Here is a 17,293-nt window from a genome sequence, read left to right as displayed (position 1 = left end):
TCTCACGGTTTAGGGGAGTTGAAGTCCGAATTCAGGGCGTGGCTGGAGGGGAAGGTCATTCCTCGTCTAGGTAAGCTTCTAGCAGCTGCTGGCAATCCCTGGTTCCTTAGCGGCTTTCGTCCCCCATGCGTCTCCCTGTCTGTTGTGCTCTTTCTCTGAGTCACCACTCCAGTATGACCCTCTCACATAGATTCAGACAGAGGCATGGTCATAGGTACAGGGGTCAGGGGAACAGGATTCAGTCCATAAAGGGTGGCCCCCTGGGCCTGTGGCGTCCTTTGGTCAGCTCTAGCATAGAAGGGTTGGATGCTCACGTCTGTTCCCTGATCTCTGCCCACAGCGTGTTCCTAGATGACTTTCTTGCCACCGGGAAAGGAGAGCAGGCGCCGCAGCTGGAGTTTGAGCAGCTGCCCTTCAGCCATCCTCTCTTCATCATGTTCTCGTCGGGCACAACCGGCTCCCCCAAGTGCATGGTGCACTCAGCCGGGGTAGGTCTCCCAGTCAGGGCGCAGCGGCCCGTCTGTCTTTGTTCGTGTTCTGTGACGGGGCCTCCCAGGGGGTGTCAGTGGTGTCTGCATCGTCAAAACACCCCCATCCCGGGGGTGCTGTTGCAGGACAAGACTCCCCAGCTTGGGACCAAGTCCTGTATAGGTTCTTGGCTCCTACTGACCAGGAATGACCAGGAGAGGCTCAGAGGTTCCACATGAGTGAAAGTTTATTTGTGACAGAGGGAGGGACGGAGAGGGGCTTCTGCCTACGCTAGCCTCCAGTCTCTCCCTGAATGGAGGTTTTCTTGGAGTTTATAATGGGTTTTAGGCTGGAAGGATCTCATGTTTTATTCATTGCTTTCTGGGGAAAAAGGCGGGGCTTTCGGAGAAATAGAGGGGCTAAGAAATCAGGTGTGTGGGCATCTGGAACCCAGGGTGGAGTCAGTTTGGACAGTGTCACGTCAGCACTGCGCAGTCTCAGTGGCCACTTGACAAGACTGTAAGGTCGCACCCATTCTCACTGTGCGTGTCCTGGGGATCGGCTGATTCTGCTCATCTTTGGAAAGCAGCTTGTAGGGAAGATAGGTGGAACTTAATGCATCAGAGTCCGGGATGTGGGTTATCTTGTAACACCACCCCTTATGGCAGGGTCCTGAAAAACAACTTGAGAGAGATGTAGGACACCACCCCTTATGGCGGGGTCCTGAAAAACAACTTGAGAGCGATATGTAAGACTTTGTGCATCACGGGCTGCATGTGTGGGTTGTCTTGTAACATCTCCCATGGGACAGAGTCCCAGATCAATGGGCCTATTATTCTGGCCTTGAGGCTCTCCAGTCTTCTGTCCTTGTCTCAGTTCCAGCGTGCAGCCCCCCATAAAGTAGAGGGCCGGAGTGGGGATCTCTAACTTAGGGCCACAGAGGGTGGCTGTGCCGAGGGCTGTGTGGCACCTGCCATCGTTTGGGCAGGCTTAGAGGCTCCATTTCCATGGAGCCCAGAATCCACACATAGCCTGCAGTTCTGCCAGCGGCCAGGCGTGTGCTGGGAAGGCCAGGGATTTCCACACTGTGGGTGGGACACCTCAGTTGACTCAACGTATGGGGCTCGACCAGAGTGAGGTAGAACAGGCAAGACTAAAAAATATCAGCGTGTCTCAGTTTATAAGGGATGTGGCTATTGTTTCAGGAAACTTTGGTTATGTAAGTATATATATGGGTGTACGTGTGTTCTGGGTGGCATTGCGATGTACATCTGTGGGTTGTCGTCAGAAATTTGAAAGCCATTAGGTTCTGTTATAAAGTGTGATTGATTGAGGAAAAGCTTACTGTGCCTTCCACTCACCTTCTGATTTCGTCAAAAGCCTAACTTTACTAGAACACCTAAAATAATATTTTACTACTAAGCATTAAGTTTTATATTCATACAGGTAGGTCGGAAACTTTTAACTTTTCATTTTGGAAAACTTTCAAACCTCGAAAAAAGTGGCAAGAATAACACACAGAGCCCCGTGATACCATTGGGCTAGATTCATCCACTGTCAGCGTTCTGCCACTGGGCTTTGTCTTCCTTTCTATGTCTATACACACGTACAATTACTATGTTCTGTTTTGCTGAGCCGTTGAGAGTGAGTTGCAGGTGTCATGACCCTTCTCCCCTCAGTGCTTGAGCAGGTATCTCCCGAGAACAAGCACGTTCTCTTACTTCACCTTAAAAATCATCAAACTCGGGAAAGTTAACATAGAAACAATACCATCACCTAACATACAGTCCATATTCAAATTTGGCCAGTTCCCCAATAACGTCCTTTGTGGCATTCAGGCTGGACTGTATTCAGCTGTCACGTATCTTCAGCATCCTATAATCCAGAAGGCTCCTCAGCCCTTCTTTGTCTTGCATGGTTTGGACAGTATTGAAGCACCCAGGCCAGGTGCTTTGCAGAAGGGCTCTTGGGTTTGTGTGATGCTTCCTCATGGTGAGATCCAGACCCGTGTCATCCTCGGTGCATCCTGTCAGGAGGCACACCGTGCCAGTTTACCTCATCTCTGAGACTTAACCAGGTCACCCTTCTGGTGGATCCTGCTCCGCCGCTGGTCTTGGCGAGATGCTTTTTTCTGACTCGTGAAGTGCTTACTTGGACTGGACCTCTCCTGGGCTGATCTGCGGGAACCACGAGCCTCGCAGGGTTCCGCATCTGTGGCTCTCGATCTCAGATTGCCACGGGCCCTCCAGCTCTCTCCGTATCTGACTTCCCGTTTCCTCTCAGTTGGCTTAGCAGGAGACAGGAAGTTTCCATGGGGATGAGAGGAATTGGAGTGCCTCAGTCATCCTGCTGTCACCTTTTCTCCGTCCATGCAGTAGAAGGGAATTATCCAAGTGGAGGAAGCCCATGTTCTCAGTCAGCTTCCCAGCTATTTCCTGATAAGATGGTGGGATCTGACAGTGAAACAGAGAATTTGTCTTATTCTGGCTCGTTTAGCTTTTACAGTCATTCTCTGTACTTAGAAGCAGTTTGAATCCTGCCCATCAAAAGGACACATTTCCTTGTGAATTATTTTGAAGGCTTACACAGCTTTCACAGAGTGTTCTCATCAGAGCAAAGAAAGGAGGAGTCTGGACGGCTTCATTATCACCTGGATTTGGATTCACGGAGGGTTGACGAAGGCTATAAAATATATCCGTAGAGTACAACACACCTGCTGAAACCCAGCGGTGTGGGGGCAGAAGAGACAAATCTCTGTGCAGAAAAATTCCAAATCATTTTTGTAGATACTCTGCCTGAAGGCAGGTGGAGCCTAACTCCCCACTCCTTATCTGTGAGCTTCCATGGTAACTTCCTCCCACGGAGCCACAGTCTGGGAAGGGCAGAGAATAACTTATAATAGAAAACCCTGATAGACATACCTCAGCCAGATAATCAAGGTCATGTGGGAAGTTTGCACCCATGATATCATGTGATGACAATGGCACTTGACCTCTGTGGTCTTCCTCCCGATAACCCATGATCCCAGCCTAATCATGAGAAAAACGTCAGACAGATCCCAACAGAGGGGCATCCTACCTTGTCTGCCCAGTACTCCCCACAACTGTCCAGGCCACCAGGAACAAGGACAGTCTGAGAACTGTCACAACACAGCCAAGGGAAGTCTAAGGAGACACGACAACTATATGTAGCGCAGGATTCTGCATGGGATCCTGGGATAGAAGGAGAGCATTAGGTAAAAACTAAGGAAATGTGAATAAAGTATGGACTTGAGGTGCTAAGGACGTATCAATGTCAGTCCATTAATTGTAACACATGTCCCATACTGTCTTAGTCACCTGGGGCTGCTGTAACAGAAATACCACAAGTGATTGGCTTTGGGGAAGAGAAACTTATTTCCTCACAGGAAAGTAGGCTAAAAGTCCAAATTCAGGGTGTCAGCTCCAGGGGAAGGCTTTCTCCCTCTCTCAGCTCCGGAGGAAGGTCCTTGTCCTCAATCTTCCGGGAGTTGAGGAGCTTCTAAGGCACAGGGGCCCAGGGTCCAAAGGACACAGTCTGCTACCGAGCTGCTTGCTTGCCTTCCCTTTTATCTCTTGAAGGATAAAAGCTGGTGCAGGCCACACCCCAGGGAAATTCCCTTTACCTTGGATCAGGAATGTGACCTGGGTAAGGGTGTTACAATCCCACCCTAATCCTCTTTAACATAAAATTACAATCACGAAATGGAGTACAACCACATAATACTGGCAATCCTGGCCCAGCCAAATTGATATACACATTTTTGGGGGGACATAATTCAATCCACAGCACATATTAGTGTCCAAACCCAAACAAAACCAAACCTGTTGGCGTCAAGTTGCTTCTGACTCATAGTGACCCTATAGGACAGAGTAGAACTGCCCTGTAGGGTTTCCAAGGAGTGGCTGGTGGATTTCAACTGCTGACTTTTTTGGTTAGCAGCCTAGCTCTTAACCACTGCGCCACCAGGGCTCCATACTAATGTCAGGTGTTCGTAAGTAATAGGGAAAACGGGTTGTGGGGTATATGGGAACACTGTATGCTATTGTCCCAACTTTTCTGTAAATCTAAACCTGTTCTAAAAAATAAAGTTTACTTGGACACAACCACACAGTTGGTGACTTCTGAACAAACTAGGATGGGAGCAGGGGGGTCCAAAGGCTTTATCCCTGCCTTGGAAGTAACACTGGCTAAAATCTAAGTTGCTTTTCTGTAGGAGTGAGATGTCCTTGTTGTCCACACCACCCCATTTTATTAAATCACGTCAGGGTGTGTTGATAGTCAAAGGTGCAATTCACTTCGGTGTTGCAACCCTCTTGTCCCTGGTGAGGGGCGGCCCTGGGCTGCCTTGCCAAAGGCCTGTTAACAAACCATAGAGATGAGAATTTTCAGAAACCTTGACAAGGGGAGGGGCTGGCAAACAACAGACATTTTAGGAAAAGCTGAAATGTATAACTGTTACTTTTATTTTTAGTGCTTTTTGCATAGTGAATGCCACTTTTTTTTTTTTTAGGAGAGGAGCATAAAAATGTATTAAACATTGTTTGCTCATAAAATCGTGCTGGTATATTTAGGGTGTGGAAAATTCCGGAAAGCATGTATTCTGTCTTCAGTGGGCTATAGCATTCCCCTTTTTCAAGAGTTAATCTTGACAGCAAGCTTGAAAACACAGAAGTGATGCCAGGCCAGAGAGGTCAGACTGTTTAAAATGTCTGTGGTTTATTGGGTGGGCTGTGTTCCTGGTTTGTTGATTTGTGGTTTCTAATATATGACCGGAAACCCTGGTGGCATAGTAGTTAAGTGCTAGGGCTGCTAACCAAAGAGTCGGCAGTTCAAATCCACCAGGCGCTCCTTGGAAACTCTATGGGGCAGTTCTACTCTGTCCTATAGGGTCGCCATGAGTCAAATCAACTCGATGGCACTGGTTTGGGTAATCTATGACCAGCCTCAGAAGTTTTTTTTTTTTTTTTTTTATGTTTAAAAAAAATCTCCTTGCCAGAGACACAGAACACTGTCCTGCTTCTACCTTCTTCCCTCAAGGATGGCATTCAGACTCAGCCATGAATATTTAAGAATTAAGTGAAAAACCATTGATGTGAATTGTCAAGAATCACACGGATAAATTCGTGAGAGAGAGGCAAAGCTCTGTTGCAAAGCCCCGTTTGTTTTACGCTATCGGAGAGCATGCGAATATTGAACTAATGAATGAAGGGGGTTTTTAGACACACCAGGCTCAAAGCTGACTGGGTGGATGAAGATACAGATTTAAATAAAATAGGAATTTTAAATAAAAAAGAAAACGGGAAGGGGGATTTGCCACAGGTTCCTATAACCAGAAAGCTTAGTTGAGAATTCACTTTGTAAATATTTAGCATTCGTTGAAAGAGGTCCTGAAGAGTTTATGCCCAAATGATTGCACACTCACTCCTAGTGAGAACTGTGCGTGTTCTGGGACGTCCATGGAAGCTTGTGACTGTGGGCTAAGGCCAGGCCGTCCCTCCCTCTGAACAATGTATTCTTGTTAAATTCAACCCTGGGGGCTCGGCTGTAATGGGCTGAAGGCAGCCCGATTGCGCAGTGGGCATTCTGTGAGCCCCCCACGTGTCTGGCGTTGGTTTTAGCAGCAAGCAGAGCCTGTGATATCCCCCCTCGGGATTGGGGCCCTGAGCTGGGATCCCAACCTGAGGATGACGAGCCGTGGGTGGCACCGCTTTGCTGTGTCCAGTGATTTGCTTGCTCTGCCACCTGCTGTCCTCCACTGGGATGGGCGCAGGTGGGTCTAACCCTTGTTCTAGAAGTATGTGTGGTCGCTTTGAGCCAGTTCTCTTGCCCCATCTCTGGTTTGGCCTCTCAGTAATTTCATTTCTCGTCTGCCTGTAGTGGGTGGCTTCCCTGGGCTGCCCTCCATCACCCAGGCACTGAAGGCTTGCAGACAGAGGGCAGAGCAGGGCAGAGCGTCCCTCTTGTTACCTGATTAGGGTCCGGGCCCTGGAGCAGTCGAGCCAATGAAACATACTCCAAGTCGGAAAGAGTGAGAACGTTTATTAAGGAGATGTATACATCACTGGGGACCCAGCAGCAACATAGGCTGTCTCTATAGAGTCCCAAAGAGCAATTTTACACAGTCCCCTGCCAGACACTTCTTTATTAGGCTAAAGATACTCACATCAGATACCTGGGCTCTGATTTTCCTGTGGGGGTTGTAAGCCACAGGTAGTCGGACAGAACAAAAGGTCACTTGCATCAGTTTAAAACAAAGAACAAAGTCATTAACAGAGGTATGCGGAGGAGGAGCCAGACAGGAAGGAGAAGAACTTATAGGTTCATCATGGCTTTAGCTATGTCAAGCTCTCAGTCACCCATTTTGAAAAAGGGGAAAACATGCTGGGGAGTATTGGGGTCACGCTCTCGAGGCTGCAGTGAGTCTCGGCTGTCCGGTGGCAGAGTGACTGGCAGCCTTGCCCGTCGGGGCCAGAGGGCTCGACGAGGTGAACCCCTCCAGGAAGGAGACAGGAGGTTCACTTCCTCTTCTCGCTCTGGCAGTGTGGGGAGGGACTGTCTGACACGTGTCCCCACCCCGCAGGGTACCCTCATCCAGCACCTGAAGGAACACGTTCTGCACGGCAACATGGGCAGCAGCGACATCATCCTGTACTACACCACGGTAAGGGCGGGGCCGGGGCTGCGTGCGTGCGTCTCCATGGCGGCGGGGGCGGGGCGGGGGCTGCGTGCGTGCGTCTCCATGGCGGTGGGGGCGGGGCCGGGGAATGCGTGCGTTGTTCTCCATGGCGGCGGGGGCGGGGCCGGGGCTGCGTGCGTTCGTCTTCATGGCGGCAAGGGCGGGGCAGGGGCTGCGTGAGTGCGTGCGTGCGTCTCCATGGTGGTAAGGGCGGGGCCGGGGTAGGGGCGGGGCCGGGGCAGCGTGAGTCTCTACGCTGGTAGGGGCGGGGCCGGGGCGGGGAAGGGGCGGGACCGGGGCAGCGCGAGTCTCCACGGCGGTAGGGGCGGGGCCGGGTAGGGGCGGGGCCGGGTAGAGGCGGGGCCGGGGCAGCGTGAGTCTCCACGGCAGCAGGGGCGGGGGCGGGGCCGGGGCAGCGTGAGTCTCCACGGCGGTAGGGGCGGGGCCGGGTAGGGGCGGGGCCGGGGCAGCGTGAGTCTCCACGCTGGTAGGGGCGGGGCCGGGGTTCCTTAGTCTCTTTGGCCATAAAGGCCGCGCCAGGGCTGCGTGCTGGCTAGTGGCACCCCTGTCCGTGCTATTACTCGTGTGTTTCAGTGCCGAAGCCTGTGTTTGTGTAGCAGCACAGCCACCCAGAAATGCTCCCTTTGGAGACGCGAATTGTCACCGTTGGTGGGTGTGTGCCTGCCTTTTTGGATTAAAAAAAAAAGCTCTACTTGTCTAGTATCTCAAGCAGCGCAAATAGGTTACAGGGTGAGAGGTTGGAGTCTTCCAGGGTCCATAGGTGACCTCATTAGCCCCCTTTTATACACATTCTGCAGGACAAGCCCATGCCTTTGCATGTTTTTGGGGGGGGGGTTGTGGTTTCACATATCCACCCTTTTTCCACAACAGGGCACACCACACGCTCTGCTGTGCTTGTTGTGCCACTTAACAGTGTCTTAGAGATTCTTTTTCATGGCTCCCCAGTGGCTAACTTGGAAGTGCTTGCTAGGTGTCAGATTCTGTTGTAAATGTTTTATGTGGGTCAGCTCATTAAGTGTGTAGTGCTCCATGGTATGTTTGCACGGCCTTCGGCCTAATCCTTCCCACGTTGATGGCATCGAATTGTTTTCAGTCTTTTGTTGTCACTACCGATGCGGCTGTAAAGCTCTTCCTTCACCGTGTCGTTGCACACACACACTGCAGGACAAATTCCTAGACGTGGCATTGCTACTTCCGAGCATTGAGCATTTGAAGCAGACAGCTGTTGCCAAATTTGGGCTCAGTTACAGGCGGTTTTCTAGGGGAATGCGAGGCTGAGCGATAGACTGCGCGGAGTGGCGGCCGTGCGCCCGATTTACACCGTGGCCCTTTCACTCATTGCAGGTCGGCTGGATGATGTGGAACTGGATGGTGTCCGCCCTGGCCACAGGCGCGTCCCTGGTCTTGTACGACGGCTCCCCGTTGTTCCCGACGCCCAACGTGCTCTGGGACCTGGTGGACAGGATAGGGTAGGTAACTAGGAGACCAAGGTGGCATCATCCAAAGGTCCTTTATGATCAGACACGAAAACCACAGCTCCCTCCAGCCTCCACCATGTGAAATCACAGTGCTGTCTTTGGGACGCTTTGCTGTTATGGCAATCCTGTCTAGGGTTGGGAGTGTGTGTGGCAGGGGCCGCGGGCAGATGTTGAAGTTGTCATGGGAAATGGGAACGGGGCGGGCACTGATAGGGACTGACTGAGAGACGAGGACTCTTCCACACAGAGCAATGAGGCAGCCCTGCAGGGTGAGCTCAGGAATCAGTAAGGCCTCAGAAAGGGAATGTGAAGTTATTTCTGGAAAGGAAGAACTGCCGGAGAAGTGCTAAAGGAGGAAAATTAAAAAAAAAAAATTTGTGTGTGATTGGTTTTCTTTTTTAAAGAGTTTTTTTGTTTTTGTTGTTGAAAATATACACAGCAGAATATATACCAATTCAACAATTTGTACACGTGCAGTTTAGTGACATTGATTCTTCAAGTTGTGCAGTCATTCTCATCTTTTCCAAATTGTTCCTCCCCAGCTAACATGAGCTCATTGCAAAGTTTCTTCTCTAACCTTTGGAGTTACTCTTGTCAGTTTGATCCCATATAGATAGTTCTCTAAAAAAGCACAGGGCTCAAGGCAGACATTCATTACTAGTTAAACTAAACTATTCCTTGGTTTACAGAAGACTTCAGGGAATATTTTTGATTTAAGGTTTGAAGATTATCTTAGGACAATAGTTTCAGGGGTTCATCCAGCCCCTATGGCTCCAGAAAGTCTGGATTCCATGAAAATTTGAAATCCTGTTTTTCCCGAGTAGTTTCTACGTGTACTGTTTAGTGACACTGATTACATTCTTTGAGTTGTAGAACTACTTTCATCCTCCTTTTCTGAGTTGTTCCTTCCCCATTAACACAGATTTCCTGTTCCCTAAAGTTCCTATCTAGTCTTTCGAGTTGCTCTTGTCACTGATGCTCTTAAATGAGCATAATGCTCAAGAAAAAAACCCCTGCCATCGAGTCGATCTGACTTAATTGTGACCCTATAGGACAGAGTAGAACTGTCCCATAGAGTTTCCAAGGAGTGCCTGGTGGATTTGAACTTACAACCTTTTGATTAGCAGCCATAGCTCTGAACCACTATGCCACATTTTTTACTAGTTACTAAGCTAAACTACTGTTCTGTTTTAAGAAGACTTTAGGGGGTATTTTTGGTTTAAGGTTTAAAGATCATCTCAGGGCAGTAGTTTCAGGGGTTCATCCAACCTTCATGGCTCCTGAAAGCTTGCAGTCTGAGAATTTTAAACTCTGTTCTGCATTTTCCCACTTTTGCTCAGAGATTCTTCTATAGAATCTTTAATTGAAATGTTCAGTAGTGGTAGCCAGGTACCATTCAGTTCTTCTGGCCTCATGGCAAAGGAGGCAGTTGTTTATCTTCCAGAGAATGTTTAATCAAAATGTTCCATAATGATAGTCAGGCACCAGCCAGTTCTTCTGGTCTCATGGCAAATGGAGGCAATTAGTCACACATTACATTTCTAAAAGGAGAAAAATTGAGGACCGGTGAAAGTACTATTCACACAGGGCTGATAAACTCAAGACCTAAAATAAAGGCTGAGCAAACAAGCGTCCTCAGGGAGCAGTGAGTGTCAGTTCATAAAGGGCTAGTGCGGAGTCCACCCCTAGGGAGGATTAGAGGCGCTTGGAGCATGAGGGCAAGGTCAGCCCCCAGCCGCCTTCAGCTGTTCCTGGTGATGAGTCTCCCTGGCACTAATCAGGAAGGGACTTCTGAATGCATCCTGTGGCTTCCAAAGAAATCACCGTGTCCCTACAGCCTGCTGACTGTTCGTTCCTCGGCCGAACAGCAAGTGGGAGTTCCAGCTCGCAGGGGCAGAAGTCCGTGAAAATGCAAGTGTCCGGCACCAGGAGGAGGATCACGTGGGCCCTGTCACCCCTCCCCCCACTGTTAGAAAATGCCAGAAGCATCTCCGTTAGGGCTTTCTTTACTGATGAGTTAATGACAGGGCCTTGGGGTTTGATCGCTGTGGTTGGTGAATCCTGGTCCCTGCAGTTCTTGGGTGCCCTTGGGTGCCCTTGGCCTAGTAAGGGCTTTCGGAACTGAGAGTGTAGACGCCAGCGGAGATCCAGGAGCCTGAAGTCGACAGGCTCCGAAATGTCTAATGGCTTCACGTTCGAATCTGCCCATGGTGGGGAAACAGAAGAAACCAGGAACGTTTTTAAATCCCTGGCCATTAACATTTTAAATATAACTTTGCCTGGCCGGTGTCATATTTAAATCCTGACATTTGGCTCACGATATTTGATATTAGAAGGGAAGATTATTTCCTAATGAGATTGTCTCCAGGGAAAGGTCAATAAAATCCCTGAGAACTGAAATGGCTTGAAGAACTTTACCCTTAAATTCATTAAGCCAGCTCCAGGTGGAGACACGCTCTTTCTTTTTGTGGGGGAGCAGAGAAGACGGGCGGGGAGGAAAATGTACATCACTGGGACTTGGGTTAGTAAGGCTGAAGGACGAAGGGTCCCAGGGAAACCCAGCTGTGTGTGTATGTGTGAGGGTGCGTGTCTATGTTAGGGTGCTTTAGTGAGTATGTATCTGTGGTGGTGTATGTGTGAGGGTACATGTACATGCATGTGTGAGTGTGAGAGTGTGTGTATGCACACATGATAACCTATAAGTGTATGTGTGGTTGAATGTGTGTGAGTATGTGTGATTGTGTGTGTGAGTACATGTGTTCACAGCTCTGTGGTCAGGCTCCATGTAGGAAGCATCTGAGTACCTGCTGTCCCTTGGGCTCTGGGCTGTTCTGTGCCAGAGGACCCGACTGCCATGTGGTCTGTGGCGCTGACAGTGAGGTCTGGGCTGGGGGTGGGTGGGACATCACAGCGCAGGCAGGGGCTCATGGGGAGGATCCTTAGATTGCAAGGCTCAAGTCCTTGCTGTGGCTGCCCAGGAAAATCGAAGGCATCAGTGGGTGCGGGCTCCCCATGCTGTGCCCGCTTTCAGAGTTAACCGAAGTGAAGTAAATGCGGTCTCTGCAGTCCTATGTCTGTGGCAAGAAGAGCGACCTCAGATCAGGGCAGGCAGAGTCCTCACAATACTACCTCTGTGCTTCTGATACTTAGAGGAGTACTGGTCGATCTAGGAATGTAATTTTTATCATTATAGTATCAGCTCACGGATCTCTGAACACACTTGATAACTGAGCCTTTGATTCTTTGAAAAGACTCTTTTTTTCCTACTTTGAGGGTGGGTCACGGGCTCCAGGGGCCTGGCCAGGGAAATACTGTGGTGAGAGCTGGGCCTAGAACTCTGGGGCCTTTTCTCCAGGTTTAGCGTGTAGCTAGGAAGTGTCTGCATTGTCTTGTGTTCCACGTGGGCGTGTTGTAGTTGGATGGTTCTAGGTAGCAGGCTTCTGATGGGTGAGCAGACAGAAAGAGAATTGGGTGAAGAAAAATCAAGGAGGGAAATGGCATAATTAGATAATGCTCTCCCCTTGAAAACACAACAATTTGTATTTAGCACAGCATTCTCTGAGTGCAATCTAAACGTTTGAAAAGAACCACAGTTTTCTAAGTTTCATTAAATGTGAGCTTATTTAAGAAGAGGAACTGGGCCGAGAAGTCGATGTTGAGCACCTACTTTTTTGTTTTTTAAAGAACAACCATTTTATTCTGCTCATAGATTTTGTAGGTCAGGAATTTGGGCAGGGCTTGGCTGGGCAGTTCCTTTGTTCCCTGTGGCTTTGACTGAGGTTGCTCAGTGGTACTCAGTTGGCTGGAAGGCTGGTCTGGAAGATCCAAGACAGTTTCCCTTGTGTGTCTGGAGCCTGGAATGGGATGACTCAGAGATCAGTACTGCCGACCAGTGCACCTACATGTGGCCTTTCCATGTGGCTTGGCCTTCTCTCAGCATAGCAGCTTCAGGGTGGTTAGGTGTCTTACATGGTGGCTCAGCGCTCCAAGCAGGAATGTTCCACTGGTCAAGGAAGAAACTACTTGACCTTTCATGATCTACTCTCAGAAGTCTCACAGCATCATTGCGGCCAAACTCTATTGGGTTTTGAGGCAGGCGAGTGTGGTAGTGGTGGGCCAAGACGAGACACGGTCACCAGGTCACCACAGGCAAGGAATGTTCTCCTTGGCCTGGGCTCAGCTCAGGAGCCCGAGCACCTGTTTATTAAAGACTCTACTTAATTGGAAAGTGGGCGCATGAGGTCAGAATGTGAGGGGCCTTACGTTTTTTAGAGCCTCCTTTGGGCCCCAAGATAAAATATTTGGTAGGTGGGAAGGCAGTTTCAGTAGAACGAGATGTTCAGGAGAGCCAGGCCCCGTGGAGTGGGAAGGAATGGAAGCCCTGCCACCATTGTTTCCCAGCGTCAGCGTGGCCCCGTGACTGGCTAGCAAGTCAATATGAAGTAGTAGTACTAATTCATCCCAGAAAACGAGGTGTCTTGGTTTTTGCAAAGTTGTCAGAAATAAATCACTAACTTTGGAAAGCTTTGGTGTGTCACCTGCAAGAGCCCTGTAAAGTTCTGGTTCTTTCCTTCCTGCCTGTGCCTTTGTGACCCTTAGCATCACCATCCTCGGAACCAGTGCCAAGTGGCTGTCTGTGCTCGAAGAGAAACACATGAAACCAGGTAAATATGCCCCCTTAAAGTACTTGTTGCTTGACTTGCAAGCCAAGGGAATGCAACCCATCGTGTTACGCATTTCCTGCGTGCAGTGGGGCTTTAGGCGTTGGATTTGGTTTTAATCCTTGGGCGATTCCGCCTTCCAGCGGAGACCCACAGTCTCCAGACGCTTCACACGATCCTATCCACCGGCTCCCCGCTGAAACCCCAGAGCTACGAGTACGTCTACAGGTGCGTCAAGAGCAGCGTGCTCCTCGGCTCCATCTCAGGTACGCCCAGCTCCGGGGGCTCACATGGTGGGAGGGGTTTTCCGTGGAGACACATGCTCCCCTTCACCATGTCTGCTGAAGCCGGGCTGGCACCCCTGAGCCCGGTCACCCACTGACTGGCAAGTCCACTCGCTTGAATTTATCCTAAGAAAACAGCCTGCAGGGGTGCAGGTATGTGGATAAGGACAGTTGACTGCAACATTGTTGATATCAGTGAAAAGCTGGGAACTAACCCCTGTGCCCAGCAGAAGGGGATGAATTGAATACCTTATAGTACATCCTTAATTCATGCAGACGTGAAAAATGACGTGATGGGGGCATTTGATTAGATAGAAATCTATTTCTTGACATTGGAAGATGGTCATGATACACTGAGTGGGAAAAGAAGATTGCAAAAATGTAAGGCATGATTGTTTTATAAACGGGAAAAGGGACGCACGGGTGTGTGTGTGTACACACTCCTGTGGTGGTGTTTCCCAGCTGGCATTTCTGTCATACTCTTGGCTGTCCTCTTGCCGGCTGCCCGTTTGCCTGGCTCTGGCTCTGGCTCTGGCTTTGAGCAGCACAAGCTGCACCTCTGTCGTCGCCTGGCCTCCCTTATGTCTTGTGGGGGCTGTGTGCTGTCTTGGGGTCCGGGAACCGGGTGCCCTCCGAAGCTGGTTAGACCTTGGGGTTGCTGAGATGAATATGATTTTCTCAGCTTCCCAGCACTCACCAGGCTGTGACTTGAGGCAACGGGGGAAACTTTCCTGCCTCCCGAAGACAGGAAGGACATCACCTTTTGATTCTCGCCTGAGAGAAGAAATAGAGTCGCCTTAGAGTTGAGGCCAAAATAAACTCTCTGGTTTTTGGAAGCATGGTCCTGTCCCAGTTAACATACACAGAGCATGAGTCAAGAAGGAACATTCTAAGTGATGACTCTAGTCTGTCAGGTACAAAATAGCACGGAGGGTGCTGCAGACACCAGTGTTCCAGTCATGGGGTGTAAGACATGAAACGTTGCTCCTCGACGGTTAACTCCCTGGTGCCCCTCCCAGATGACGTCCCCTCTGCTTTGCTTCACACAGGGCCACCCGCCCACATGGGTGTTTACCATTTCTACACAAAGTGTGTTCAGGCCAGTCTTGTTTGCGTGTGTGTGTCTGTGTGGTATATGCCTGTGTGTGCATCCAGTGTGTGTGTGGTGTATGTGGTGTGTGTGTGTGTCTGGTATATGTCTTTGTTGGTATATGTGTGTGTGGTGTGTGTGTGGTGTGTGATGTATCTGTGCATATGCGTCTGATGTGTGTGTGGTGTATATGTGTGTATATATGTCTGGTGTGTATGTACACCTTTCTCTCTGAACCTTCACACGTGTGAGTCTGTGCTCAGAGAACGCATTACTATGTGATCATGTCTGCTTCTCACCTACAGAGGGTATCTGAGTGGGGACCATTGCTGGCAGCAGTGGCTTAGGCTCGGGGTTAATGCTGCCCCCTGCTTGGTGGCCTTGGAGCCTGACTCCGTTTCAAGCTCCTTCCTGAAATACAAGTGTTGCCCCCTGGCACATTCTCTCCTGTGAGACTGGGAGGGTTCCTGGTTTTCCAGTGGTGGTGTGAACGTCACCACAGTGAATGAGCCTCCCGGGGGGCCTGCCTGGCAGTGCCTCGTGGCTGATACCGTGGCATCCATTTTCCACGACACCGCATCTTGAATTGCAGTGGGGCTGTGAGAGCTTTTTGGTTTCTCTTCCAGCTGGGAGACTCGATCAAAAAACAAATCACCCAGGCCCGAAGGGTCTTTGCAGTTTTTAAATCCCCTCCCCATTCTCCCTGAAAAGAAGCTCCAGCTGTTAGGGAATTTCCCTTGATCTGGAGGAAGGTTAGTAGGCCTTTCTCCTTTGTTTACTAAGAAAAAACATGCACTTGGTCTCAGCTGTCTGAGTTTTGAGTTTCATTTCTCTGCTATTGGCAGGTGGCACGGACATCATCTCCTGCTTCATGGGCCAGAATGCCTCTATCCCTGTGTATAAAGGCGAGATCCAGGCCCGGAACCTGGGCATGGCGGTGGAGGCCTGGGACGAGGAAGGTGATGGCTTCAGCACCATTTTGTTTTCTGACTCAGTGGGGTGACTGTGAAGTGCTTGGAATGTATAACCTTGCTTAGTCACAGTTCTCCAGAACTGTTGGAGAGGGGTGTCCCTCCACTTGCAGAGCAGTGCCCTGGGCTCCCTGCCTCCCCTCACCGTAGTCTGCTCCCCTGAGAAGTGGGGGGCATGGGCTGGAGCTCACGGGAGATTGTGTGCTCAGGAGGGGCAGGTGGGTGATTCCCTTGCAGTAGCCACACTGCCCTCCAGCCCCGTGCCCCAGCCTCGGCAAGGACCCTTTAGGGTTGGCTCCCTGCTGGTCTCCGCAGCCTACAGTGACCCTTCGCTATATGTCTGCTGAGCCTATGTGTGTTCCCAGCACCAAACGGCCTGGCTTCGTATGTCACTGTGTTTAAGTTCATGGACTTGAGCAGCCTGAGCTGCAGCCACCATTATCCCAGGCTTGGTGACTGGTGGTGCTTAGCTTTTTTCCTGTTCCTTCCACACCAGGAAAGGCAGTCTGGGGGGAGAGTGGGGAACTGGTGTGCACCAAGCCCATCCCCTGCCAGCCCACGCACTTCTGGAACGATGAGAACGGGAGCAAGTACAGGAAGGCATATTTCTCCAAATTCCCAGGTAGGTTGGGGAAATGTGGCCGCAGCTGGCGGAATCCCGCCTTGGCTGAGCTTCATGTCTAACTCTATATGTCCCCATATCCTGCCCGCCGCCCTGCCCCAGCCCTGGCCTCTGCCCCCACCTGGCGGAGCTGCTCAGATCTCATTCTGCTGCTGGCAGCTGATAACGAGTTATGATCACTCCCTTGGTGTTTGAAGCTTGACGCTGTCACTGAAAACTGTAATCTGGGTTTAGTTTATTTCTATCCCCCTACTGTGCCAGGAGCCCCCTGGCCCTGAGCTCTGCTACTGGGAGCTGGCTTGACCCCGGTGTGTCCGCGCAGGGGCAGAGGCGCATTTCTGCCTGCTCATAGAGCGGCGTGGTGGCCGGAGGAGGGACTGGCTTGCGCACCGTTACCTGGTCATTACAGTGGTACGGGTGGAAGAGTGCTTTGCTGTGGAGTGATTTACAGCTGGGCACGCCACTCTTTCAGACTGACACCTTGCCCGTCCTCTGAGCGGGGCCCTGCCCCAGCGCAGGGAAGTCTGTATTTAAAGCTCAGGTTCCTGCCTCCTTTTTCTCTTATTTCATCAGCAACCTCAAGTCATCACTGCTCTGTAATTCATAATTTAGCAAGCCTTCTGTTCCGAGTTATTTATACTAAGTGCTTGCTTCCTGCAGTCTCTAGAAAGGTGATTTGATTTTATATCCACCACACGCAGAGGAGGGGGATGTTGAGAGTGCCTCTGGGTGGGCAGGGCTTTTCACAGTCACCCTGCTCTGCTCCCACCCTGGACGCCTGGATGACGGGCATGTACCACCTCCCTGGCCTTGTGCCTTCCCTGCAGGAGTGGCTGGAGGACCCCCGATGAGGGTGGGCCTCCCTGGGGTACCTGCTGCTCTGGGCCCTGCCAGTGTGTAGCTGTCAGGACAGACCCAGGCAGGATGGTGACAGAGACACAGAGCAGTGTCCCCATTAGAAGCTCAGAGGGAGGACCCTTCTAAGAAATGACATCTCTGTC

The 17,293-nt window shown here is 50.5% G+C and overlaps 1 protein-coding gene across 5 annotated transcripts in view; it reads left to right on the top strand.

The window, feature by feature from the left end:
- AACS (acetoacetyl-CoA synthetase) overlaps positions 1-17,293 on the top strand; it is a 52,890-nt gene that overhangs the window by 27,582 nt on the left and 8,015 nt on the right. For all 5 annotated transcript variants that reach the window (XM_049867005.1, XM_049867008.1, XM_049867009.1 and 2 more), the window contains 7 exons: positions 341-488; positions 7,070-7,150; positions 8,531-8,655; positions 13,264-13,328; positions 13,469-13,591; positions 15,545-15,658; positions 16,167-16,292. In XM_049867005.1, coding sequence (XP_049722962.1) covers positions 341-488; positions 7,070-7,150; positions 8,531-8,655; positions 13,264-13,328; positions 13,469-13,591; positions 15,545-15,658; positions 16,167-16,292 — 782 coding nt within the window. The remainder of the gene's footprint in view (positions 1-340; positions 489-7,069; positions 7,151-8,530; positions 8,656-13,263; positions 13,329-13,468; positions 13,592-15,544; positions 15,659-16,166; positions 16,293-17,293) is intronic.

The sequence above is a fragment of the Elephas maximus genome, chromosome 22, assembly GCF_024166365.1.
Source record: "Elephas maximus indicus isolate mEleMax1 chromosome 22, mEleMax1 primary haplotype, whole genome shotgun sequence".
Classification (NCBI taxonomy): Eukaryota; Metazoa; Chordata; class Mammalia; order Proboscidea; family Elephantidae; genus Elephas; species Elephas maximus.
This window is presented reverse-complemented; position numbering and strand designations above follow the sequence as displayed.